Source organism: Elephantulus edwardii, unplaced genomic scaffold, assembly GCF_000299155.1.
Source record: "Elephantulus edwardii isolate Elephantulus edwardi_28Jun2011 unplaced genomic scaffold, EleEdw1.0 scaffold00045, whole genome shotgun sequence".
Classification (NCBI taxonomy): Eukaryota; Metazoa; Chordata; class Mammalia; order Macroscelidea; family Macroscelididae; genus Elephantulus; species Elephantulus edwardii.
Genome location: NW_006399795.1, coordinates 1,179,428 through 1,206,132, shown reverse-complemented (window position 1 = coordinate 1,206,132; position 26,705 = coordinate 1,179,428). Strand labels below are relative to the sequence as shown.

The window sequence follows — 26,705 nt, the reverse complement described above, 5'->3', positions numbered from 1 at the left end:
GAACTCGATCATGGAAAATTACTAACCATCAGTCAATCTATGGTTGTATGTGCCATCAAGTCATGTGCAACTCATAGTGACTGTAAACAATACACTTGAACCCTGTCCTATCCTGTGCCATTGTCGTCATCTCTGACACATTTGAGCCCATTGCTGCGGTCATTGCATCAATCCATCTCATTGGGGTCTTCCACTCTTTGCTGACTCTCTGTATTTCCAAGTATGATGCCCCTTTCTGAGGAGTAGCTTCTCGTAGCAACATGTCCAAAGTATGAGAGGCTAAGCGTTGCCACCTTTGCCTCCAAGGAGCATTCTGTTGTTGGTTGTCACTAGACAGTTTTGATTCATATTGGCCTTACGTTGCTACATAACTGTATTTTCAGTGCCTTCCAGCCTGAGGGATTACTCTTCCAGCATTCTATTGTACAATCTTCTGCCATGATCTAGAGGGCTTTCATTGGCTAATTAAGTAGATCTGCAGGCCTTTCTTTCTAGTCCCATCTTAGTCTGGAAGCTCCACTGAAACCTGTCCCACCATGGGTGACTCGGCTGGTACTTGAAATACTAGTGGCATAGCCTCCAGCATCATAGCAACAGTCAAGTTACCACAGTGCAACAAACTGACAGACAGATGGTGGACTGGGGAATCTGATTAAGGATATGCAGGAATTAATCACAGTGTCCTTGTACCTTTTTGTGACTTTGAATGTTTCTCAAATAAAATCATTTCAAGGGATCAATTGTGGTGACCTAATGGGTAGATGGGTAAGATGAGTAGATGCCTGTGAGTTGTGGTGCTGGAGAAGAAAGATTATTGAACCATTGACTGCCAGGAGAACTAAGAGGTTTGTCCTGAGGAGGGTGAAACCAAACTGCTCTTTGGAGGCAAGGATTTTGAGACTCTGTGTCACACACTTTGGACATGTGGCCAGGAGGGAGAAGTCTTTGGAGAAGAGTATCATGCTTGGAAGAGTTGAGGGACAGCACAGGAGAGGAAGACCCTGGATGAGATGGATTGACACAGTAACTGGGGTAATGAGGGTAAGTGTGTCAAAAATAGTGATACTGGCTCAGGATAGAGCAGGGTTCAGAGCTATTGTGCATAGGGTCACTATGTATCATAGTTGACTTGACAGCACATAGCAACAACAATGGGTAAGGAACTGTGTTGTCAATCCAAAGTTCAAATCCACTAGCTGCTCTGCAGGAAAAAAAGGTAGGCCCTCTCTTCCTGTGAAATATATATTCTCTGAAAATTTGCTGCAAGGTCAGATAAAAGTAACTTAATTTCCTCTCTCAGGGAGGAGTGATAGGGAATGGCAAAGGACACACTGACAAAGGAGATTAATCAGAACTGGCTTTGACAAGCACTGTGGCAATTGGACAATTAAAACAGACATTCGTGGGGGCAGGGAAGAAGAACGAACTGGAGAGGAGGGTAGAGAAAACAGTGCAACAATGAATGAATGAAAACCCAAAATCTCTGTAAATGTTCATTAAAATGAATAAAATTTAATAATCATTTAAAAAAAGTAACTTAATTTCAAACTTGATGGCACGTACAACAATAAAAGCATCAAAAAGGGACTCAATAAAAATATAAAAAAGAGATGGACTAAATTGAGAGCGACAGGAGAGCATTATGCTGAGTGAACTCAGTCCTACAAGGACAAATATTGTATAGCACCATTATTGTAGAATGAGTATAAGGATCCAAGGGGGTGGGGAGCAGAGGGATGAGGATATGCAGGGGGAGGGGAGTTTAATCATGGGGTTGTATAATTTAATGGGTTGGGGGTGAGGGAAATTGGAAGAATCTGTTCTGGAAAACAATGTATTCACATTTGTAAATAAACTAGTAAAAAAAAGAGATAGGGCTCAGGTGACATCAAGGTGGTCACCTGGTACAGCCTAGTCCACAATGACAGTGTTTAACATTCTACTTTGGTGAGTAGTGACTGAGATCCTAAAAACTGAGTAGTCGTCCAAGGTGCAGATACTGGTCTCTATCCAGCTAGAGTGGGAAAATAGAGGAGAAAGTAAAAGATACATGGTGTAAAAGAACAAGGGCCATGTGGACAAGGCTATATCTGGCCTTTACCAACTTCACAAAGGGGAGCTGTCCTCTTTGTAACCTAGTGGGTAAGGAATTGTGTTGTCAATATTTCATCAACAATATCAATAACGCAAAACCAATTCCCATGTGGTCAGATATGTCCCCTAGGCTCCTGCCCCTCTTTCTACTCATCCCAACACCAATCTTACTGCCTTACTGAGTCCAAAATCCAATGTGATACCTCACGCACCACACAGAAACACACTGATGAAGTCAAAAGGCTATAATTCAGGTTGATAGCTACAACTTGACTGCACCTAACAACAACAACAACGACACAACAACAGAATACAGTCAGGACAGCTTCCAAAATGTGCTTGCAGGTGCCTCAGCCTTGAGCTTCATGGCTTTAGGCCAGTGTCACAAGTTCTCAGTCCTGCCAATATTGGCTTCTCCCACCCCTCAAATCTAGTTTTTCAACAAACTTGAGCAAAAGGCTCTTAGCTCTAGTTCTTTCTGGTTCCTCTCATCTCTGACCCTCTAGTTTTCTAAGAATGATGTCCTTCTCCAGGGACTGTTCCCTCCTGATCACATGTGCAAAGCATGTAAGACAAAGTCTCATCATATATAGTTCTAAGGAACATTCTAGACAAACCTGCAAGGTGCACAATAACACCAAGGAAACGCGAAACCTCTAAAACAATCAGCCATATTCAATCAGAGGGCAGCATTAGCCATGGGATAAAGTGCTGGAGGCAGGAAGAGATGGGATAGGAGTATGAGTGGCAATGGTAAACACAGCCGAAGTGGGATGAGTGCTTGCAATCAATATCACACACAAGTCAAAATGTACGAACTGTTGAACAGAAAACCAGTTTTCTCTGTAAACATGCAAATCATAATAAAACATCTAATATGTGTGGGTAAAAGAAAATATTTTACTCTAGCAATAGATTTTTAAAAAAATATCTTTCTGGGCCTTGTACCCCTTTGAGAGGCTAATAACCAGCTAGTAAACCTTCTCCCGAAGAAAATATCATTCTCTCAACCATCAAAGCCCCTAAAGTCCATCTGTTGGGAACCCAGCCCTTGAAATGCTGTTACTGCCCAAGTCCTCCTATGAACAGATGGCTGTGTGCAGATCCAGCCAATCTCTAGCCTTCAGCATCCCCAAGGCTATTACAGGCTAGGGCTGTAGGGAGAGCTGAGTCCTGACAGTGGCCCCGGTGGTGCCAAGAGAGCTGCTAACTTCTGCTTACCAGGTGAGGATGGGCAGAAAAGTGAGCATCTGTGTTCAGTTCAAGTTCCTCTGAGTGGGGTTTGAGTTTCCCAACTCAGTGAGTCCAAGGGACTGTCCGCTCCTTGGAGGACGTGGGGAACAATGCACTGGGCTGCACTGCTGTGTTCAGTTGTCACTGTGGATGGTAGCTCCGCATGAGGACACCAATTCAGTGGCTTCTGAAGCCTGTGGGAGCCCCAGCTGGCCGTCGTGATGTCCTTTGGGCTAGGACTTCAGGGTATCAAGCAGAGGCTGAGGGGCTTTTGAAGAACCCCAGCTCCCCTCTCTGACACACACTCTTGCTTCCAGTGGGTAGAGGGCTCTGGATCTTCTCCTCTGCACCCCCTTTTGCAGGTGGAACCCAGATCTGGGGAGGTGATGCCCACGCTGGATATGACCTTGTTCGACTGGACTGATTATGAAGATCTAAAGCCTGAGGTCTGGCCCTCTACCAAGAATAAAGGTAGGTTTTTTCGCCTACCCTGCCACCCCATGCCTGGCTCCCTTCCCTCCTGGCACATTCCCAAGGAGACCAGTCTGATGTCCACGGTGGGGGTAGGGGTGGGAAGAAGGCCATCAAGTCCAAACTGGGTACCACTTAGCATCCAAAATGGAAAATGTTATTAAGTTCTTGTTATTGTTATTAGATGTTGTCCAGCTAGTTACAACAGAACAAAACACTGCCCCATCCTATGCCGTCCTCACAATTATTAAGATGCTTAAGCCTATTATTGCAGCCACTGTGTCCATTCATCTCATTGTCTTCCTCTTCCTTGCTGACCTCTGCTTTACCAACCATGACATGGCCACCCCCCTACCAGCCCCCAACTAGCCCTAAGTACATGAGATAAAATCCATGCATCCTCACTTCTTTTTTTAAAAAAAAGTATCATTTCCATTTTCTTTTCAGACGAGTGTTTCCTTCAGCCTCTAAGCAATCAAACCCTTCCATGGGCACGACCCTCCAGGTCGTGGGGCAGCACCTGCGGTTCCTCATCTCCTTGCCTTGAATGGTACAACTCACACAGTAGTGCCGTTTCACATAGAGCTTTGGAAGCACCCATGCGTCGAAGACACTCACTTCAGAAGTGTCCCTGACAGCAGCTGCCTTTACTATTTTTCAAATTACGACCTTCTTAATTGCTTTGTCTTTGGGCATGCGATGGGTGCAGTCCATGCAGCAAATAGATGGCAAGTGGCTGCGGCCCTTTTTTGGCACAACCGCTGTTTCTCCTTTTCTTTGTCATCTTGCAACCTCACTTCAAAAGGGACATTCTTTACTTCTTTTTTTTATTTTTATTATTTTCTCTGTGTGTGTACCCTCAAATTGGATCTGACTGGTACAGGAGGAGATGGCCCCTCCTTCTCCAGCAGAGCATCTGGTGGATTCGAACCACATATCTCTGGGATTGCAGTGCAGCTTCTTGCCACTAGGCCACCAGAGCTCCCGACATTCTGTGCTTCTTCCAAGACCAGTTTGTTTGTTGTTCTGGCAGCTTGTGGTATATAAACCATCATGACAATTCAAATACATCACTTCTTCTTTGGTGTTCTTTATTCGTTGTCTACCTTTCACAAGCACATGTAGAGGCTGAAAACACCAGGGCTTGAGCCGGGCATACCTTAGTCATCAAAGTCACAGCTTTGCTTTTGGACACTTTACGAAGGTCTTTTGTTGCAGATTGGCCCATTGTAGTGTGTTCCTTGGTCTCTTTACTGCTGCTTGCAAGGGCATTGATTGTGAGTCCAAGTCAAATGAAATCCTTGACTTCAATTTCTTCCCCATTTATTGTCATGTTCCTTGTCGGTCTGATGGTAACCATTTTCATTGTCTTTATATTGAGGTGAAACCCTTACTGATGGCTATAATCTTTGATCTTCATCAGGAAATGCTTCAAGTCTCCTTCACTTTTTTTTATATTAATTTTAACTTCAGTGTGGGTGGTTCTGTGTGGTGTGTGAGCTATCACATCGGATTTTGGACTCAGTAAAGCAGCAAGATCGGTGTTGGATGAGTATTAAGAGGTGCAGCACTTGATGTTTGCTGCTCTGTTAAATTCTGCTATTGTTACTGGGGTGAGAGGATATCTCATAGTTGTCTTGATTTGCATCTCTCTTAGAGCTAGGGATTTTGAACATTTCTTCATGTGCTTGTTGGCCACCTGAATGTCTTCTTTGGTGAAGTGTCAGTTCATATCCTGTGTCCATTTTTCAATTGGGTTATTTACCTTTATCTTGTTGTGGTGCTAACTCTAGATCTTTATACATTTATAATAATGCTTTACTTTGTCTTCTCAAGTTGGCCTTTGAAATCTGTTTAGTTCTTTTACTTCATCTCTTCCTTTCACTCTAGCTACTCTATATTCAAGAGCAAGTTTCATTTAAAAAATATAATAGGTCAAGTGCTTTTCATCTATCAATTAATTTTTTGCTGAAAAAATCCCAACCCTTATTAGTTCAATAATATTGCTGATCTCATTTTGGAGAAGAGAACACATAGGCAGAGAGAGGTGCATTGTCTGAAACAGAGCTGGGAGGGGTAACCTGGGCATCTGATCCCTGAGCCTGGGACATCAACTCCTCTGTTCAACCTCAGTTTCTGACAACAGATCTTCTTGTCCCCAGAGAAGCATCGTGGTAAACTCTCCAATGATGGCAATGAGACATCACCAGCTGAAGGAGATCCGTGCGACCATCACCAAGACTGCCTACCAGGTACCTAGCACATCAGCATGCATGTCCAAGTTGCTCCTTGGGGCGCTGAGAGGAGAACCTAAAGGAGATAGGAGTGAGTGTTCCTAGATATATGAGCAGGGCTGAGGCTCCCTGATCCTTTATGGATGACAAATAATAACATCAGTTTTTGGAATTAGGAATGGCATCCACTTCCTAAACAACATGCCTCTGGAAACTCTATGAACTTGGAAAAATGACAATGATTAGAGAACAATGTTTAAGTCTTTTGTTCATAAGGTCGCTATGAGTTGTGCTCAACTTGATGGCAATCAACAACACCAACATACCACAAACCGTCAAGAAAACAAATAGGTCTGTCTTGGAGAGAGTGAAAGCAAGTTTCTCCTTGGAGGCTAGGATTTTGAAGCTGTGTCTCACATACTTTGGGCACGTGACCAGGAGGGACATCATGCTCAGAAGGGTGGAGAGACAGCACAGGAGTGGAAGATCCCAGATGAGATGAATTGATACAGTAACTGGAACAGTGGAGGGGGATGGTGGTTAGTGTGTCATAATCAGTGAGACTGGCTCAGGATAGGGCAGGCTTCAGAGCTGCTGTACATAGGTTCGTTATGAGTTGTAGGTGACTCAACAACACATAACAACAACAACCACCACTTACTGGTCTCTGAGTGGTGTGGCATTTAAGCACTCAGCTGCTAACTGAAAGGTTGGAGGTTCAAGTGCAGCCCGTGGTGCCTTTGAAGAAAGTCCTGGTGATCTACTTTTGAAAAAATCAGCCCTTGAAAACTCTACAGAGTACAGGTCTACTCCGACACACGTAGGGTAGCCATGATTTAGAGTCAACGGTAACTGTTACTGCTGGCATTAATGTCACTGTCATACATGACTTAATGTAATTCCCACAGCCACCTAGAGGAAGACACACACCTGCAGTTTTCAGGCAAAGACACTGAATGAGTCCCAGAGAGGCTAAGTGTCTCACCCAAGGTCACACAGCTAAGAAGTGGCCCATAAGCAGCGCTGTACCTACCTGGTCCCCTTTCCTGATTGCTTCCATGAAAACCTGGCAGGGCTTGGTCCATCCTGTGCCCTCACGACTCTGGAAAGCTCTCAGGGGCTGCTTCACCAGCATCTCCACCCTCAGCACTTAGCAGCCAGCACATCACCGACAAGACCCTTTGCGGACAAGCGCCTAAGGGTTTTTTTAAAAAACTTATTTATTTTAATGAACATTTACGGAGATTTTGGATTTCCATTCATTCATTGCTGCATTTTTCTCCCTCCCCCGCCCCCCAGTTCGCTCTTCTTTTTGAAAAGTAAAAGAAAAATTCCTTCATTGGTATACAATCCCCCCCGCCCCACCCCCGCACCTAAGGTTTTAACCTCAACCGGCTGGCCCTTGCTGGGTTCACTGGGGCCTCCTTGGAAGCAGGAGCCAAGATGGAGTTAAAAAAGCAGGAGGTTTGTTTTGAAGGTGGAGGAAAGGTCATAAAAGGCGTCAGCTGGATGGGCTAGGAAACCTTCAAGACTGTAGTGCACAGTCTAGACTAGCCCACAGGGGGCGCTCCAGAGCAGAGCTGACCTGTGAGAGGAGGCGCATTCACGTAGCCAAGGCCTATAGCGCCTGCGCACCGGTCACTACCTGGGGCTACTGGAGACAGAATGGCCTCAGCATGAAAGCTGAGGTGGCTCCTAAGGTGCTAACATCTGGCAGCCATCAGGGACCGACCTCGTTGCTGGCGGGGTGGGGGTGGGGAATGGCAAGCACCTTTGCACAAGGAGATCTGAGCACACTTGTCCACACCCCGCCCTTGTTCATTCCAATCTGTTCTACAAACAGCATCCAAATGCAGTGTGACGGAGGAAGCAGGTCTGCTGGCTCCCTAGCACGCTGCTTTATTCCACTCCAGCGGTCCCTTGGGGGCAAGCAGTTTAACACTCATCTACTAGTGGAAAGACTGACAGTTGAAACCAAGCCACAGGTGCCTCAGAAGAAAGGCCTGGTGAGCTGCTTCTTAAGGATCCCAGCCTTGAAAACCCTGTTGGGCAGCCCTACTCTGCACGTGTGAGGTCCCCACGAGTGGCACAAACTTGGTGGCCGTAAACAATAACAGTGTTTGCTCTGAGCAGGAAGAAAAGGTCTGGGTTTGGGCTAGCTGGATAATCAACTGAGATTGTGTCCACATTGGGCCTGGGCCTGTTTAGGGCATCATTTCTCATCTATGCAAAGACAGAGCCGTCAATGATCCCTGAGATTTCTCTCAGCTCCCAGCTGACTCCATACCTGGTGGCTGCCTACTGTTCCTCCCACTGTCCCCAGGAGGTTTTCCCACCCCCCTTCACTCTCTGATGAGCCATTGGTTGCCCAACTGAGGCAGCTGGCGTCTCTGCCCCCTGACCCAAGTGCCTCGGTCATAACATCTAAGTGTGGTTCCAGTCAGAAGTCTTAAGAGCTAGATGGCCCGCCCTGCCTCCTGGATAATGGGTCTCTTCTCCTGGGGACCATGTGTAGGGCGGCAGGGAGGGATGTGGCTTGAGGGCTGATCTCGTGGGCTTGTTGTGTCCTAGGCAGCTGCTGTGACCTGCGTGAGCATCTCTGTACACCCCACAACCGAGGCCTCAACAACAAATGCTTCGATGACTGCATGTGCACAGAAGGTGAGCTGTCTGCCCTGGCTTCCCTGGTGCCCCCCCCCCACACACACACTGCTCCTGGCCACTGGCTCTGCAGTGAATGGAGATGACAGTGTCTGGAGGTACCCGATGGGCTTCAGTGAATGAGGGGACAGGAGAACCCCTTGGGAGCTGAAGACGTGAGAAAGAACAGCTTTGCTTGCAACCTTCCCAGTCCGTGAACTCATTTAGTCCCGATTCCTGACACAGTTTCACAGATTTGCTTTTCTCACCTCTTGAAATACAAGCTGGCACGGTCTCCTGAGATCTGGAGGCGGGAGAAGGGAAGAAATGGAAGAGTATCTCTTTAAATAAGATCCAACTTGAGAAGGCTGTGTATTCGCAGAGGTATTCTATCTCAGAGGAGCCATTCCTCATGCTACAACCAGGAGTGAGTGGGTTTCCCACCACGGTTTGGGGAAGGATGCACTTGACTGTAGCCCATTTAACTCCACTTAGCTCCCACCTGGAGCTTTACCTGGCCTCCAGTGGGCCCAGGTGTGCCAGGCTTATGGAACACACGTCCGTCTCTAACTCATACATCTCACAACCACTGCCAAGAAGGGAGCTGTTAGACTCACAATTTTACAAAAGTGTAAACGGAAGGTATAGAGAGCTAACATGATTTATTCAATGTGACATAGCTAGAAAAGTAGACTTTTTTATTGGGCAGACCTTAAACAACACACTATATTAGTTTTTAGGGCAGCTGCAACACTTTACCTACTTGAGCATAGGAGAACAGTACTGCGTTGTCTCTCCATTCTGGAGACTAGCGTTCAGAATGCAAGTGCTGGCAGGGCCCTGCCCTCTTCCAACACTTTGGGGAGCAATTCTTTCTCGTCCTTCTCAGCTCCTGGCAGCCCCAGGGCCTCGTTGGGACAGAGCTGCATAGTCATGTCTCCTCTTTGCATCTTTGTGTCTTCAGTTTCATGGGATAAATAAGGAGCCCTCATGGCGCAGTAGTTAGGGAACTGGGCTACTAACCAAAAAATTGGTGGCTTGAACCCACCTTCTTCCTTCTCTGGGAGAAAAAGGAGGCAGTGTGTATCCCTAAAGATTGAAAGCCCTATAAGCCCTATGGCTTACATGGTTGTTACACATCACAACTTGATGACAGTGGGTTTGGGATTTGTTTTTCATAGGATCCTATTTATGTGAAATTAGGGTCTTCTCTACTCCAAACATGGGGTAGGAGGGCTCTGCTGGTGTAGTCCTTAAGGAATTTTGCTGTCAATCCAAAGGTCACACCTCTGGAGGTTCAAATCCACCCGTGGCTCTGAGGGAGAAAAATGGGTGACTCCTGTCATGCAGTTTACAGCTTTGGGAGCCCACTGGAGGGACAGCTATGGGTCGATTCTGACTCAGCATGCCCTAATTATTACTATTTCAAAGACTCTATTTTCAAGTAAGGTCGAATTCTCAGGTCCTAGGGTTTAAGCTTTCAACATATCTAGGTGGGGGCACACAATTTAATCTATTACATGTGCTAAAGAAGTCAGAAGATTCTAAGTCCCATTTCCTGTCACTAAGCTTTAGTAATGGTCACCTCATGGCCAATCTGTGTCACATTTCTCCTATTCTCATATGAATTGGAAGCGACTCCTAGGGATATGTAGATATTTACTAATAGCATAGCCACAAGACCATTATAATACCTAAAACTAACAGTATTTACCTCTTATCAGCTGATACGCTATTAGTATCCGACTCTCCTTTGGGGGAGAATTTGGCCTCACTTCCTTCTATTTAACCACCTTCAGGCCCAGGCTCTGTTTGCACTGACATTGTCCTCAGTTAATAATTATCTGCAGCAAAAAGCAATAAAGTTGCTTATGCTCCATCATTCATTCACCCAATCAGCCAAGGTACATTTGCTGAGTGCGTGCTTTGTGGTTGGGGCAGTCATGGTTCAGTTGTAGAATTCCCCCCTCCCATACAGGAGTCCCAGGATCAGTTCCCAGTCCAAACATTAGGAGAAGATTGCATGTTGCAAAAATGCTGAACAGGATTCAAGAAAGTTTTGAGACTAAAACAGACTAGGAAGAAAGGCCTGGAGATCTATTTCTAAAAAAACCCCACCAAACCAAAAACAACCACCCAATGAAAATTCTATAGACCACAAAGGTCTGAGACTGTTATGCAAGGGGTCACCTTGTGTCAGGGACCAATTCAGTGGCTGCTAACACATCACTGTACACCAGGCACCATTCTAGACATCAGGGACTCAGTGGTGGATGCCTTCATGTATTCCATTCCAAAGAGAGAAACAGGCAATAAACAAATGAATGGAGATCTTTAGAAAGTGATAAGGGCTACAGAGACTATAGGCTGACATGCTAGAAAGTCTCTGGGGTTGTTCCAGAAAGGATGTTTGGAGCTGACAGGAGAGCCAGGAGTTTGACAATCAGAGGTCAAGAGAGAGGGAAGAATGTTCAAGGAAGAAGGGAGAGTAAGGCAAGGACTTTGAGCAGGAAAAGCCTGCCTGAGCAGGACTGGATTGTAGTGGTTGACAAACAAGGTGGTACAAGGGGGCAGTCTGGTTTGGATTCCAAATTGTAACTTGATGTCTCAGCAGGTTTTAAGCTAGGCTGTGACATAGTCTGATTCATGAGAACAGACGAGGGGAAGAATGACCCAAAAGGAATATGTAATATGTATGAAGGGTGGAGGGACAGCGCAGGAGAGGAAGACCCCAGACGAGATGGATTAACACAGTAACTGGGCTGATGGGGATAGATGTATTAGAGTCAGCGAGACAGGCTGAGGACAGGGCAGGCTTTAGAGCTGTTGTATATAGGGTCACTATGAGTTGCAGGCAACTCAACGGCACATAACAACAATATGACAATAATCTGGAGAGCAAGAGCTGCATTGCAAAGTGGACTGGAGGGGACAGTGGGGGAGGCAAGAAAATGTGCATCAGTGAATGAACTTTTAAAAATGTAAAAAACCTAAAGACTAAGGTGTGCCTGAACCCTAAAAACAAAACCCCAAATTTGTACCAGCTGGATTTTGGGGAGGAGGAACAGAAGCAGTGATAACTACCAGAAATGTGAGAGAATAGGCAGGCTTCTGGAAGACGTGCAAGCAGTGTCTCTAGGTACCTGTGTGCCTGGTTAAGAACCTCAGAGGAAGAGACTGAGGTTCAGAGTGGGCTACAGATACTAAGTGCAGGAAGTCCAGTGCAGTGCAGAGACCAAACCCTCCAAGTCCAGTCCACCAGGTGAGTGAGACGTGGATGTACTGAATATGCTTGCTTGATGCCAGGCTGGGTGCACAGTGGATGTTCTCTCTGCCAAAGAATCCTTTCTTTGTTCCTCCTCTGGGTCTCAAGGAAGGAGGGAGTGTACACTTTTCCAGGAATTGTGTTTTCCTCCAAAGTGCCATCTGCTCATTGCCTCTGTGATCAGCTCATTGTCCCATCAAAATTCTCGCTTCCTCCCTGGAGGCTCAGACTCCAGGAGAGAGTGAGAACGGAAGTTACTCCTCAGGCTTCTTTTTGAGATGATTCAGGAATTAGGTTGGGAGCGTCACCAAGAGCCACATCAAGGGATCTGGGGACTAGTTCATTGAGGATGCTGTGTAGAGATAAGTTGCATGGCAGAGTAACAGAGGGTGTTAACGAAGATGTGAGGGCAGGTGGGGAGAGGAGAGCATGGGACACGAATGGCTGGCTTGTCCCTGACTCCTTGCTCCCTTCTCACAGGGCTGCGCTGCTATGCCAAATTCCACCGGAACCGCAGGGTCACAAGGAGGAAAGGGCGCTGTGTGGAGCCGGAGACAGTCAATGGCGACCAGGGCTCCTTCATCAACGTTTAGCGGCCGGTGAAAGGCCCTCCCATCGGTCTGAGGATGAGCCCAGGAGGTTTGGAGACTGGGTAAAGTGTTTATAACTCGATGAGAGAGCAAATGTGGGGGACCCAGTGACCGAAGCTGCAGGTTCAGGCCAGGATCGCTGGTGCGGCAGATGCTGGATGAATGAGAACCCTCTGCCCAGAGGCCCAAGAGCAGCACACGTGCACCCTCCACTCGCTCCCACCACCTGCACCCTTGGGACGCATCAGAGCCCTGGCATCCTTGACCGCGTTCTCCGCAATGGCAATGTCGAGAGCGCCCTCTGCTGTCTGATCGCAGCACTACAGCATCATAGAGTGAAAAAAAATTCAAGATACTTTAGCAAATGATGACATTTAAACTCCCTAAAAGAAGAGCTTTGGTCCCTTGACTGAAACTCAAGGGTAGGAGACTAGTATGAAACACCTTCCTATGTACCAGGCACAGTGCTAAACATGTGGTTTACATAATCTCGTTTCATTAGCTACCACGGCCTTATTAAGTCAGCATTACCATCATTTTACAGGGAAAGAAACTGAGGCACAATGAGTTATATGACTTGTCCAAGGTCCCAGATCAACGCTTCTCTAACATGAAGATCTATTTAAAATGCATGTTTTTATGCAGTGAACTCTGTATTTCTATTCAACTCCCAGGGATGCTCTGGACTGGACCGTACTGCTGGACCGTCTCCTAAATAGTGGATGGTGGGGCTAGACTCCAAACCTGAACTAAGGTTCTCATGTTTCAAGGCCCATACACACTAAAGACTTACTCCGGGTTTTCTGAGCTTTTGGGGGGCAGGGGGGAAGTGTTCCCTTCTAGTTCCTTTCGCTGTGACTAGGGTTAGGATGATTTGACTTTTCTCTTTCCTCCTGGGACAAAGGCACATCATCTTTTAAATATAAAGCAAAATGCATGTCAAGTGCTTCGTGTGTTTTGAGCAGATGGGGTCCTGCTCTCTGGGAGTAGTTTGATAGTCTGCAATTGGATTGTTTGTGGACCAAATAATTCCTTACATCACTATGGTCTGTCCTAAGGAGCCTGGGTCCAACACTTTGGAGTTGTCCTGATGATTTCTAGTCTAGTGTTTTATGCTCTTTGATAAGTGGCTGCAAGCATGTTGCTGTTATATGTCCTTGAGGCAGAACCGACTCATAGCTAACTCTTCAGGAGATTTTCAGAGGAAGTAAATCACATAGGAGGAGATTGCCCATCCTTCTTCCATTGAGCAATTGGTGAATTCAAACCTCATGCCTTGGAGTTGACAGCTCAGCTCCTTACCCCGTAGGCCACCAGAGTCTTAAGAAGATATACACATATGGCTCATATCCACCCATTTCACATATTTTTGCAGGCCAGGGAGATGGGGTGGCACTATTGAAGTGAAGGTGCTATTTGAAGACTCCCATAGGTCAGATCCATGATGCCCATTGGAAGCAGCTATAGGAGTCACTATAAGGAACTATTTCAGTCCTCTCAATTACAGTCATGCTCCTGGCTGTGCTCTGACCCAGGGCAAATCAGGTTCCCAGTGACAAAAATCTCCCCCATCAGAATTCCTTGCTGGCCTGGACAGCTTTCACTGAGCTATACTCATAAGGACATGAGGACTGTTTACTACATTGGCAAAATCAGTCAGGGGTCAGGGGTCAGGGGACAGGCACCAAGGAAAACAGGCTGATCTAGGAGAAACCAGATGCCTTGCTCTTATCTCCTTATTCAAGTATGAGGTGTGTGGGAATCTTGTGCTTTCAAGATCAAAGGTGGGTGGTTGAAAAGTGAGCCCTCCAGGCTTTTTATCTGTTTGAAACCAGACTACTGCATGGTGTGTAGCTCAGACAGTGACTGATGGTCTGGGTTTAGGGGCTGGTTCACTGGACTGGTTTGTAGCATTGGCCTGGCTCAGAAAGTGGGCTCAGGCAGAGAATCCAGCACCGCATGCATAGATTAGATGATTCTGAAACATCTACAATGGAAAATACAGAAGGTGTGGCTGAAGCTGAAGGGCCAGCACAACTTGCAGCTGACAATGGGAATTTCAGAGCTGATTTCTTTGCCTGGTCCCTGAATAGCACAAATGGTTTGCATTTGGCTACTAAGCAGAAGGCTGTCAGTTCAAATCCAGCCAAGGCTGCTATGGAAGAAAGACCTTGCAATCTGCAATGGAAATGCTATAGAATGTAGTTCTGTGCTGACAGAAATTGGATCACCATGAATTGGAATCGGCTCTGTGAAAGCAGGTTTTTTGCTTTGCACAATCTGCCCCATTTGCATTTGCAAAGGGTAGTAGCTGGCATCATTCTTAACAGCAGGGCGAGGAACTCCAAAGGTCCCTCAGGGTTTAATCAGCCTCTCTGCTGGAAAGTTCTTCCTTAAATCCTTCTTAAACTTCCAGTCCTGGCACAGAGGCCAGTTTCTTCGGGGGGGGGGAGGGCGGTTTGCAAACTTTTTCTGTAAAAGACTAGATAGTAAATATTTTTTGCTTTCCAAGCTGTGTAGTTGGTTGCAGTTATTCCACTCAGCCATAGTGAGAATACAGCCATACAGGATGCATAAACCAACGGGCGTGGGTGGCTGCGTTTCAAAAAACCTTCATCTCTGCGCACTGAAATTTCCATTTCTACATGTCACCAAATCTTCTTCTTTTGGCTTTAAACAAACAACTCAATTCCTTGCCATCGGAATAAACTCACAACTGACTCCAGCAGGTTTTCAGAGGTTGCAAATCACATAGGAGGAGATTGCACACCTCTCTCCCTTAGAGCAGCTGATGGATTCAAACTGCTTGCCTTTGGGTTGGCAGTGCAACTTCCTACACACTAGACAGCCAGACATCCTTTAAAAAAATCATACTGCAAAAGTTTTCTCATCTGCAGACCAATAGAAATAGGTAGCTAGGGGCCCTAGAGGCATAGTGAAGTATATGTTGGGTTGTTACCTAAAAGGTTGGTAGTTCAAACCCACCAGCTGTTCTGTAGAAGAACGATGAGGCTATCTGCCCGAATAAGATTCATAGTCTCAGAAACCCGGGGCAGGGGTGGGATGGGATGTCTTCCGGAGGGGAGTCAGCACCAACTCAAATGCAGTGGACAGCTTTTTTTTGGTTTTGATTTTTGGTTCCTGGGTCACAGTTTACAACTCTTGCTCTAGTCTGTTGATCCTCAGCCTACACGTTAGAATAACCAGAGGAACTTTTTAAAAGGAGTCACATCTGAAGTTTGCACACAATAGTTTTACTTTGATTGGCCTGGGTAGTGGTCTGGACTTTGCAGGTTTGTTTTCTTTCCCCAGGAGCTCATGAATTTCAAATGCACAGTCACGGCTGAGAATTGCTATTTTTCACCTACTTTGGTGACAGTACAGCTGACCTGTCCGGTCTGTCTTCATCTTAGTGACGTTCAGGAAATTACTTAAAGTCTCTGTGCCTTGAATGCTTCATCTTTAAGATGGCCCTAATGACCTCCCCTTCACAAGAGTTTCATAGGAATCAATGCAGAATCTTTATGGGAGTTTTTAAAGAAATGTTTAGAATAGTGCCGGCACCCCAGTCCCTGGTGTTCACTCATTTATTACTCTAGGAAGATTTTAGTAGGTCTTCTGGTGTTTGAGAAGAATAAAAACCAGACTTAAAGGTGCTTTCTAAGTCCCTATTCAACCTTCTTCCCCAAAGTGTGCTCTACAGAACACTGTGAGGGACATAAGGTGTTCCATGAGCAAAGGGAAAGTGGGGTTCTATAGTCAGAGAAGTTCGGGGAATGGCTCTGGACATAGCCCTAGGCAGTGCGCATAGATGCCAGCCAGAGAGGCAGAGGGCAAGGGTAAGTAGCTTTGTAATAACAGATAACAGTCTGAAAATACCGTCCCAGGGAAAGTTGAGCAGTGAGGTCAAGTGGATAGCGGTAGCTGCCCAAACTGCCACCTGCATTCCTCCGGCTGGAGTTTGCCGGCCGTTCCCAGAGATACCGGCTGTTCCCACGGGGCTGGCTTTCCGAGGTTTGCCTGGCAGGAGCCAAGAGTGGCTCCTATGCTTGCTGGAAGCAGGGTAGGGTCAGGTGACTAGGGCCCAACGTCTCATGGGAAAGGACAGCTTCCCTTTGCCCCTTCAGAGGAATGACTGAGCCACGGGTGAATCCCACAGCCACGCACTCCTTGCACCTTGGTCATTGCTAACACCAATATGCAGCAGGCAGCAGGTAACCAACCATCTTAGCAGAAGCCATGTTCAACACACTCTAGTGCGATTTGCTTTACAACTGGAGAGATGATTAGCACACACATGGCCCATAAGAATGTGCTTATAAAACTGTAAGGGGGGAAATGGTTGTTAGCGGAAAGCGTCTGCTAACTGAAAGGTCAGAAGTTCGAATCCACCAGCTGCTCTTAGGGAGACAGATGAGGCAATCTCCTCCAGGAAAGAGTCACAGCTTCAGGTGCTCGGTGGAGAGTCACTATGAGTTGGAAGCAGCTCAATGGCTGTGGATCTGTTTGAGAATTTAGGAGAAAGAGTGGGAGGGAGTGGAAAAACAAACTGTTTAAGCATCTAGTCAATGGCTTCTGCAGGAGAAAGACATAGAAATCTGCTTCTGTAAAGATTGTAGAGGCTAGAAAGCTCAATGGGGCAGTTCTACTCTGTCACTTGGGGTCCCTGTTAGAGGTTGATTCAGGGGCTGCAACAGGTACTGTCACCTCCAAGATAATCTTCATCCCCATGGGAAGCAATGAGGAGGGGTGTACAGGCTGGGGAGGGACCGGCAAGAGTTAGTGGTTTGCAGAACTAGAACCTTATTGTGCGAGGAGTATCTTTTCTGAATCCCAGGTGAGGCCAGGTGGTCTGAAGACTCTCTGAGGCCACTTTGGGGGTGAATGAGGCTTTCTCGTTCCTCAAAGCATCTCGAACCAGCAGCATCAGTATCATCTGGGAGCTTGGTAAGAGTACAGACTCGTGGATCTTGCCCCAGACCTACTGAGCCCACAGTGGCTCTAGGAGTGGGGTCCAGCTATCCTGCTCACCTCAGCGGCTCCACAGGTAACTCTGTGCACGACATAGTTTGGGAGATCTGGTCTAGGAGCCGTGGGGAAAACAGTAATGTTGGACATCTGGTTAAGAGGCGGGGCATTGGAGCTCCAGTTTGCTCAGCTACTAGCCAGCAATGAACAATTCACAGGCTCCAGGAGCAGCCGCTCAGCCTGCAGCATCTCGGACCCTGCCTCCTGGGTGGACATTGGTCTCTATTATTGGAGGAAATCTAGTGAAAACCTGGGCCTGGGGCCTTCAGTCATCGAGTTTTCTGACTGTCATGAACTTTTCAATTGGTGACTGTGTCTCCCCTTGAAGGTGTGGGTGCAGCAGGGGAGTGGGGAAGAGGCCACGCCCTGCCGTCCTGTGACGTCTTGTTGCATGTGCTCTCTGAGGCTGTAAATAAAGATGATGGACACTCGTTCAGTGTCGCCTCTCTCTGCTCCTGCAGGAGCTGGACCGGTTGTGCGGCCATCAGCATCATTGCTAAATTCAGCAGCACACAGGCAGCCAGGCTCCTTGGCTTCATGAAACCCCCTCCGTGTTCCTTTATCCAGACTTCCTGGATGGGAGTTTCCTATGTTGCAAACAGCTGAGGTCCCAAACAGGCTGCTATCACGTCAAAACAGCCTCAGGTGGCGTGGGTGGCCAAGTGGAGAGAAATGAGACGCCAAGAGGCAAAGATTGGCCTTCCTTCCATATTTCTTTTCAGGAAGGGAAGTCCATCCTTTGAGGATATAACTTTCTAATAAATCTATAATATAATAATTTTATCCTAGGGAAAGAAACAAAAAAAGACCTAGACTGCCACCTGCAGCCGGCCTGACAAGGTGCAAATGCCATCCTGGGAACAAGGGTGACCTGGTGAAGGGGTGGCCTGGCTTGACATCATGAAGGACATCTCTTAGCTCAGTGGCACCTCCAGCCAGCACAGCCCTGATCCACTATCCAGTTGCTTCCCAGCCTTCCCAAGCCTGGCTAGTGGGAGCAAGGCTGTGTGTACATCCAACAGTACTGGTTCCTGAACTAAAAGATGCAGAGTCTGCTGAGGGTAGGTAACCATGGACAGGGGACACCCTTAAGGTCCTGATGTTCCCACTGTCTCTCTGCCAAGCACCACCAGGGCCCTGGCTAATGCACCATGGATGAAAGAAGTCCTGATCCAATTTCCCAAAGGCAGTACAAAGACTACTCCCAGCATCAGAATCTTCTGGAATCCTTGTGAACAATCCAGGTTTCTGAGCCCACGTGGACCTCTGACTCCAGGGTGAAATTCCAGGTGGAGCTTGAGAATCTACATATGTGATAAGCTGTCCTCCCACAAGGCTCCCGCCCACACCCTGAGAGCTTGGAATGCACAGTTGGGTCTGAGAACTGCCCCTAGCCTGCCTGAGAACTCACTGTCCTCTCCAGCTGCGTCCAGGTATGTGGAAAACCTTACACAGGACATGGTCCTGAGCAGCCCTACCATCTGTGCCTCAACTCTGTCATTGCAGAAGGACTTAGAAATGCAGGCGTGCAAGTGGACAAGCATGGCTGTGCTCTGGGAAAACTACATTCACACAAGAGACCAGTGGCTGGCTTTGACCCCTGGACTATAAGGTCATGCTTTGTCAGCTCCTGCAGAAATTATGCTGAGTTTCTCAAAACCCCTTCTCCTCTGGGTTGTCAGCTCCAAGCCATCTCTCCTAAGGGAGGCTGGAGCAGTGCTGACTGAGGTGAGGGTCCAAGACCGCTCCGACTCAAAATTTCAAGGATCATTTGTGGTAAATACATCGAAGCAGCCCTGGTGGTGCCAAAATGGGTGAGCACTAGGCTCCTCACCTCCGTGGTTCAACACCCCACCCCGCCGAGGCTACATGGGAGAAAGACCTGGTGACTCTTCCCACAAAGACTACAGCCTGGGAAATCCAGCGGACCAGTTCTATTTTGCCATTTAAGGTTACAATGATTGGAATTGACTTGATAGCATACAACAATAGATAATGTTGTTGTTTGGTTTTAGTGCTATTGAGTGAAGCACGACTCGTAGTGACCATATGAATAAAAGATCTGAACCCTGTTCTATCCTGCATCCTCTGCACACTTCCTAACACACACAAGCCCATTGCAGCAGTCACCATGTCAATCCATGAGGGTGTTCTTCGCCTTTGCCCACCCTTCACCCTTCCCAAAATCATGTTCTTCTCCAAGGAATTGAACCTCCAGCAACATGTCAAAATTATGTGAGGCAAAGCCTCATTATTCTTGCCTCCAAAGAGCACTCTGGCTTCACCCTCTCTAAGACATATCTGTTCATTCTCGTGAACATCCATAGGATGTTCAGTGCTCTTCTCCAGCACAACAGCTCAAAGGCATCAGTTCTTCTCCTGTCATCCTTATTCATTGTCCAGCTCTCAGATACACAGCCAGCAATTGGAAAGACTATGGCCTGAATCAGATGCACCTTAGTCTTCAAACTGACATCACTACTCTCAATAATTTGGAAAAATTAACTGCAGATTTCCCCAGGGCAAGGCATCTCCTTACTTCCTGACTACTGGTACCAAGGTTGTTAATTGTGACTCCCAGCAAGAATATGCTGTTGATAGTTTCAATCTCCTCTCCACACATCATGACACTGCCTATAGGGCCAGTAGTAAGAGTCTTCGTTTTCCTGTCATTAAGATGCAATCCATACCGAAGACTACAGTCCTTGATCTTCTGCAACAAGTGCTTCAAGTCTTCCTCACTTTCAGCAAGCAAGGCTGTGTCACCTGCATAACACAGATTGTTTGTGAGTCTCCCTCCAATCTAAATGCCACACTCCTTTTCATAGAGTCCAGCTTCTCAGAATTTGCTCAGCATACAGATTGAATAGGTATGGAGAGAGAATACATTCATGACACACTCCCTTCCCAATTCCACCCCAAGCAGTGTTCCCTTGCTTTATTTGCACAACAGCCTCCTGATCCAGGTATAGGTTCCCCATGAGCACAATCGAGTGCTCTGGGATTCCCTTTCTTCTCAATGTCAGCCATAACTTGTCATGATCCACACAGTCAAATGCCTTATGTAGCAAAATATTGTCATTTCCACCTTTTTGGCATACACAACATTGATCAAAGTCATTTTGTGCAATTATCACCCTTACTTACTTTTAAGTTTTTTATCACCTTCAATATCTCAGAGTTATACTCAGATCAACAGCAAGTGATGATTACAAAAGAATCTCAATGTCCCTTAAGCAGAGGCCCCCTTTCTCCCTTCCTCCTAGGTGCCCCTGGTAGCCACTTAGTTCAACTTAGGTCTATATATACTTGCCTGTTCTAGATATTCTTTTTTTTACTGATTTTTAAAAAAATTTCTACTAATTTATTTACAAAATTTGAATACATTGTTTTCAAGAACAAATTCTTTCCATTTCTCTCATCTCCCCAAATTATACAGCCCCATGATTAATCCTCCCTCCCCCTACATATCCTCATTCCTCTGCTTTCAACTTCTCCCACACCTCTTGGATCCTTATACTCATTTTACAATAATGGTTTTATACAATATTTATTCTTGTGGTACTGAGTTAGTTCACTCAGCATAATGCTCTGTATAGTCCCTCTCACGTTGTTGTTGTTGTTATGTGCTGTCGAGTCGCTTGTGACTCATAGCGATCCTATGTACAACAGCCCTAAACTCTCCTGTTCTAGATATTTTAAATAACTCAACAAAAACTCAGTTCATTGCCATCAAGTCTGAGTTGACTCAAAGTCATCTCTCCAGTGGATTTTCAGAGGCTGTAAGTGACACAGGAAGAGATTATCCACCTTTCTCCTGGGGAGCAGCCGATAGATTCAAACTGCCTGTCTTTGGGTGGGTAGCACAACCACTTTTAACCACTAAGCCACCTGGAATCATGCAATACTCTAGTTTTCCTTATGTGGCTGTGACTGCTCCATTTTAATCAGCATGATGCTTTCAAGGTCCATCTGGGTTGTAGCATGTGCCAGGACTTCATTTTGTCTTTATGGCTGAGTATTACGAAGGTATCCTGCTGACACAATGCTTAAGTGCTTGGCTAGAAGGGAAAAGTTTGTGATTTGAACTCACCAGCTGCTCTAGCAGAAAAATATGTGGTAACCTGCATCTGTAAAGATTATAGTCTTGGAAACCCAATGAGGTAGTTCTGCTCTATCTATAGGGTTGCTATGAGTCAAACGCATGTGAGTGTAGATTTTGGTTAATCTTCTATTGTATGCATACACATGATGTTTATCCCTTTTTCTTTTGATGGATGTTAGGGTTCTCTCCACCAGTTAAGGACTAGTCCTTTCTGATAATGTGTCCAAAGCACGTGAGTTGAAGTTTCACCATCTTTGCCTCTAAGGAGCACCCTGGTCGCACTTCCTCTGAGACAGATGTGTTCGTTCTTTCGGCAGTCCATAGACCACTCAGTGCTCTTCTCCAACACCATAATGCAAAGCATGATTGGAAAAGAAGTCATGCCGGGAATGGGAGAGGGTCAATGAAAGAGAGGATGACCCTTAACAAGAAGGATTGACACCGTGGCTGTAGCAATGGCATAAACATGGCAGAGCTCACGAGGATAGTGTAGGATAGGGTAGGATTCTGAATGTTACTCCAAGAGTTTCTGTGAGTCATAGTCAACTAGACAACACCTAACAAACAACTACCTTTTAAAGGCCACAGTGATTTGGGCTTTTGTGGCAGTGTGATGGGTGAAGGGGGTGTGGCAGGACTGTGGACTCACCTTCCCGGCTCTGGACCTCATCCCTGGATGTGACTGACATGTCTTTGGCAGGTTGTACAGCTAGACAGCCTCATTCCATTTGCCAGCTTGGGCCTCACGTGGTAGTGGAAGCCAACCCTGGCCAAGTACGTTGAGCATTGACGTGTGCTCTAGTGTGCCAGGACCAACATGTTCTCCTATCATGAACTCTCGACTGGGAGTGAGTGTGGGTCATGTGAACAGACCCAGGTCTGCATAGACGTGTGGCTGAATAGAGGTGCTACTTCCCCTTGATTACCTCCCTACAGTGTCTATCCAAAACGCATACCTTGGTTCCTGAAAGGCCAGGCTGAGGAGGGATAGTGCACAAGGACATGTTAGATGCCTCTGTTCATTGTGATCTTAGACTGTACTGTGTCCCCGGCCCTGATCTCCTAACAGCACCTAGCACAGCACAGAAGATGCCCTTCAAGTAAGGATGCAATTATCCCTCGGTTTATTGGGTGTGGTGCACTGAAGCTCAGATGTAAATGAGAGGTGAAGATTGTTACATATGCCACTTGCAGAGAAGGAAAACAAAGGCCCAGAGAAAGATCTTTTGGCCACTTGTCTGCAGTGATAGGGCCAGTAGGTGGCAAGGTCAGAAGTCACAACCAAGTCTACTAGACTCTAAGACCCAACAATGTCCACCAGCCCCAAGTGGCCTGTCTACCACCATGAGCTCACAGAGGACCTGTGCAATGCTCACTGGTCCCTAAACTGGAAAGGGAGGCCTAACCAGAGGACGTCTCTCCCCAGACATGCAACAGAGGGTGCTGAGCTGTGGCTCATCCAGGGTCACCAGGCCTGTTGTCTGGCTGGCCCCCATCCTGACAAGGAGGCCTGAAGATTTGCACTCTGCTTCAGGCCAGCTCCTCGATGAAAAGGTCAGAGTTCCTCCTAAGAGCTTTGAACTGGTGGAGCCGCCCAGACTGTCTCCACACCCATTTCATCATTCTTCTCTTATTTCTCCCTCTTCGTGAGTGCAGGCTCGATTTACAGTCTCCACAAAGGAAGGTGAGACCCACAGGGCCTGCTGCAGAGCCAGCCATGAGAGCCACCGACAGTGAACAGGCAAAGCCGCCAGTGATGAAAGCCAGTGCCAGATAAACCCCACAGACAGGCATCCAAAGGCTGGGAGCCGCTGGCCGGCTGTTGACATATCAGCACCGAGCTGCAGCCGGAGCCTCAGGGGCCTTCCTTGAAACGCCATCACTGTCCACGTGGAGAGGTGGAACGCCTGAGAGTGAGATAGAGGAGGTGGCCTGGACTTAGGTAGATCCCAGGCTGGCAGTCGGGGCAGAAGGCAGTCAGTCCCGTTCAGTCAGGGTCCCCTCAATGCCACACCCTGGTCCAAGGCTAGGAGGTCAGTTCTGAACAAAGGAGGGAGCACTCATACACAGACACTTCTGCATTTACCTGTACAAATGTGCATGCAGACACGTGGCGTACGCACGCATGTGTGCAGCTCACAAGCCTACATGAGAAATGTCATAAACCGGATATGGATAAGGAGTGTGAGGAAAACACTGGAGGGTAGGCAGTCAAGGAGCAGTTAGCTAGGCAGCTTTCCTCATCTTAGGCAAGAGCTTTCAATATCCACCTTTCTTACATTGGTTTCTAACATAACTACAGCATGCAGGCAATTTCCTTTTCTGCCATCTCTCCACGGGGCGCTGTGATGGGTTCTCTGATAACTGGATCAAGCACATGGGTATCTGGAGGAGCAGGGAAACCTTACCAAGAACCTCGTGAGCCTGGCCCTGGTGAGGCTCACAGAGTTATCCTCACAGGACCCTCAGGCGATGGAGAAGCCACAGGAACATTATGCAGTGTTTCCTGCATTTTAAGGATCAAGAAAGAGTACCTGTGGAGTCTGTCTGGGTCCTATTAAACTCAGCAATGGCTGTTGCTGGGAGTCTGCATTCTGTGCCAATCGGACGGATATTCTAGAATCAGCCTCCTGTGAATTTTTTTATGATGGTAATTATTATTGTGGTGATAATATATATGACAAAACATTTACCGTTTCAGCATTTTATTCATATGTTACATTAATTGCTGTTATCATGCTGTCCAACTGTTGTGACCATTGTTTTCAAATTTTCCCCTCTCAGCAGTTCAGTGCCCTCCAGATGATGACTGCCCCCACCCCGCCTCTGTCCGCATCACCACTAATAAACTTTGACCTCTATGGTGGCTGAGAGGTAAGAAGCTGTGCTGCAATCCCCAAAGCACACGGTTCAAGGCCACCAGCTGCTCCATAGAAGGATGGACAATTTCCTCCTGTGACACTAACTGCAAACATGCTGGAGGGTCAGCTATGGGTTGGTTCTGATTCTACCCTACACAACAACAACAAACATGCATTTGTACATATTGCACAAAGTGGGGTCACACACATTTCCCTTTAGGTTTTGTGAGCAGGGCTCTCACATCCCCCAGTAGGGTCAGACTATTATAGAAAACACAGAAAGAAATAGGAGATTTGATACCCTAACTTCAGCCACATGAGTCCCCCTATTTCCCATCCCCTGACAATGTCCTCTTGCTGACTTTAATAGAGTCATGGACATGGTTGGTTTTACTGACAAGTCACAAGATTGGTTGATATTTTCAGAGTCTTGGCATCAGCCAGAGACAGGTAACCAGAATAAAGCCTGGAATCTATGTGCATTCCACTGGTTCCTTCATTGTTTTATTTTTTTACTATTTAAAAAAATTTTATATTGGTTTGCTTGCAAAGTTGGTATAGATTGTGTTTCATACTATTCTCCATTCATATTGTGTTTCATACCATCATTCCCATGCATTATGCTTTATAAAATTAATCACCATTGGACCTTGCCCATCATGACCCTGTTTTGTTTTCTTGATCCATCACTCATCATTGTTTTAATTTTGTTAACTTCTTACTGTAATTTGAGCGAAAATTTACAGAACGAATTGGTTTTCCGTTCAACCATGCATATTTCATTGTGTTTCATTGTCTTCTGTTACTCCAGTGTAACAGCACTCACACCACTTGCTCTTTGTGGTTCCCATTTGGATCCACCCTTCTTTCCTACTCCTTCCTGTCTTCTGAGCTCTATCCTTGGGCAAATGTTGCTCTTTTGCTCCTATGTGGTTGATTGTTCTAATGAGTGTGCTCTTTCCTGGTGTTACTATTTCCTGCCATCTTATTACTCCCTGAAGCTGGTCCTCAAAGGAGAAGGAAGGAAATCATTTCCATAGATACAAAGGGCCACATAGATGAATAAGACCCTCAAGTTCTTCCATGTCCTGGCAGTTCTTTGGCCAAGAAGCACAGAACCTGATTACCTGTGATGAGGGTAATGAGAAGTTTAAAGGAAAAGTTTCTACTCATCATTTTTTAAACAGTTGAACCCACTGTAGCAGTCACTCTGTCTGTTTGGGGGTCTTCCTGTCTTCCACTGTACCCTCACCTTTCCAAGCATGATGTCCCTTTCCAAGAAATAGCCTCTTCTAACAACAGGCCCAAAATATGTGAGATGAAGCTTTGTCATATTTGTCGACAAGGAGCACTCTGGCTGTGTTTTCTCCATATCTGTTTGTTCTTTTGGCAGTCCAAGGGACATTCAGTCCTCTTCTCTAGCACTACAACTCAAAGGCATCAAGTCTTCTTTTGTCATCCTTATTCATTGTCCAATTTTCAGCAGCATAGCAAGTGATTGAAAAGACCATGCCTGCATCAGGCACACCTTAGTCCTTAAACTGACATTGTTGCTCCTCAGAAATCTGGAGAGGTCCCTCACTGCAGACTTCCCAAGTGCAATACGTTTCCTGATCTCCTGATTGCTGATATTAGGAGGTAGGTTGTTCAATTATCATTTTGTTTTTATGTACCCTCAAGTCAGAACCAACCTATAGCTGACCCTCCAGTGAGTTTTCAAAAGCAGTAAGTTGCATGGGAGGAGACTGTCTATTTTTCTTCCAGAAGAAAAGTGGATTTGAAGCTAGTGGATTTGAGTGTAAGTAGCTTTGGTGGCTTAATGATAAGGAATTTATCTGCCAACTGAAAGGTATGTGGTTCGAACCTTTGCACAGACCAAGAAGCAGCGAATGCATAATTTAAAATCAGAAAAGGAGTGCATCAGGATTGTATCCTATCTGAGCAAACAATCCAAGAATGTGGGATTTATAAAGAAGAAGGTGACATCAAGATTAGATCATTAGATCTAAGATCGTTAACAACCCACATATGCCAATGATACAACTTTGCAGAAAATAAGAGAATGAAGAGTGTTGATTTGAGTTAAAACTTCTAGTATGGTGGGGCTTGTATCCTATCTTAATCCCACTTCCTTAATGCAATAAATAACTCATCCTTGAATGAGCTCTTAAACATGAATAACAA

The 26,705-nt window shown here is 46.3% G+C and overlaps 1 protein-coding gene across 1 annotated transcript in view; it reads left to right on the top strand.

The window, feature by feature from the left end:
- DRAXIN (dorsal inhibitory axon guidance protein) overlaps positions 1-12,530 on the top strand; it is a 15,933-nt gene extending 3,403 nt beyond the window's left edge. Inside the window, exons 3-6 of the mRNA XM_006885751.1 lie at positions 3,690-3,798; positions 5,961-6,050; positions 8,604-8,693; positions 12,418-12,530. Of these exons, the coding sequence (XP_006885813.1) occupies positions 3,690-3,798; positions 5,961-6,050; positions 8,604-8,693; positions 12,418-12,530 (402 nt within the window). The remainder of the gene's footprint in view (positions 1-3,689; positions 3,799-5,960; positions 6,051-8,603; positions 8,694-12,417) is intronic.
- The last annotated feature ends 14,175 nt before the right edge of the window (positions 12,531-26,705 follow it).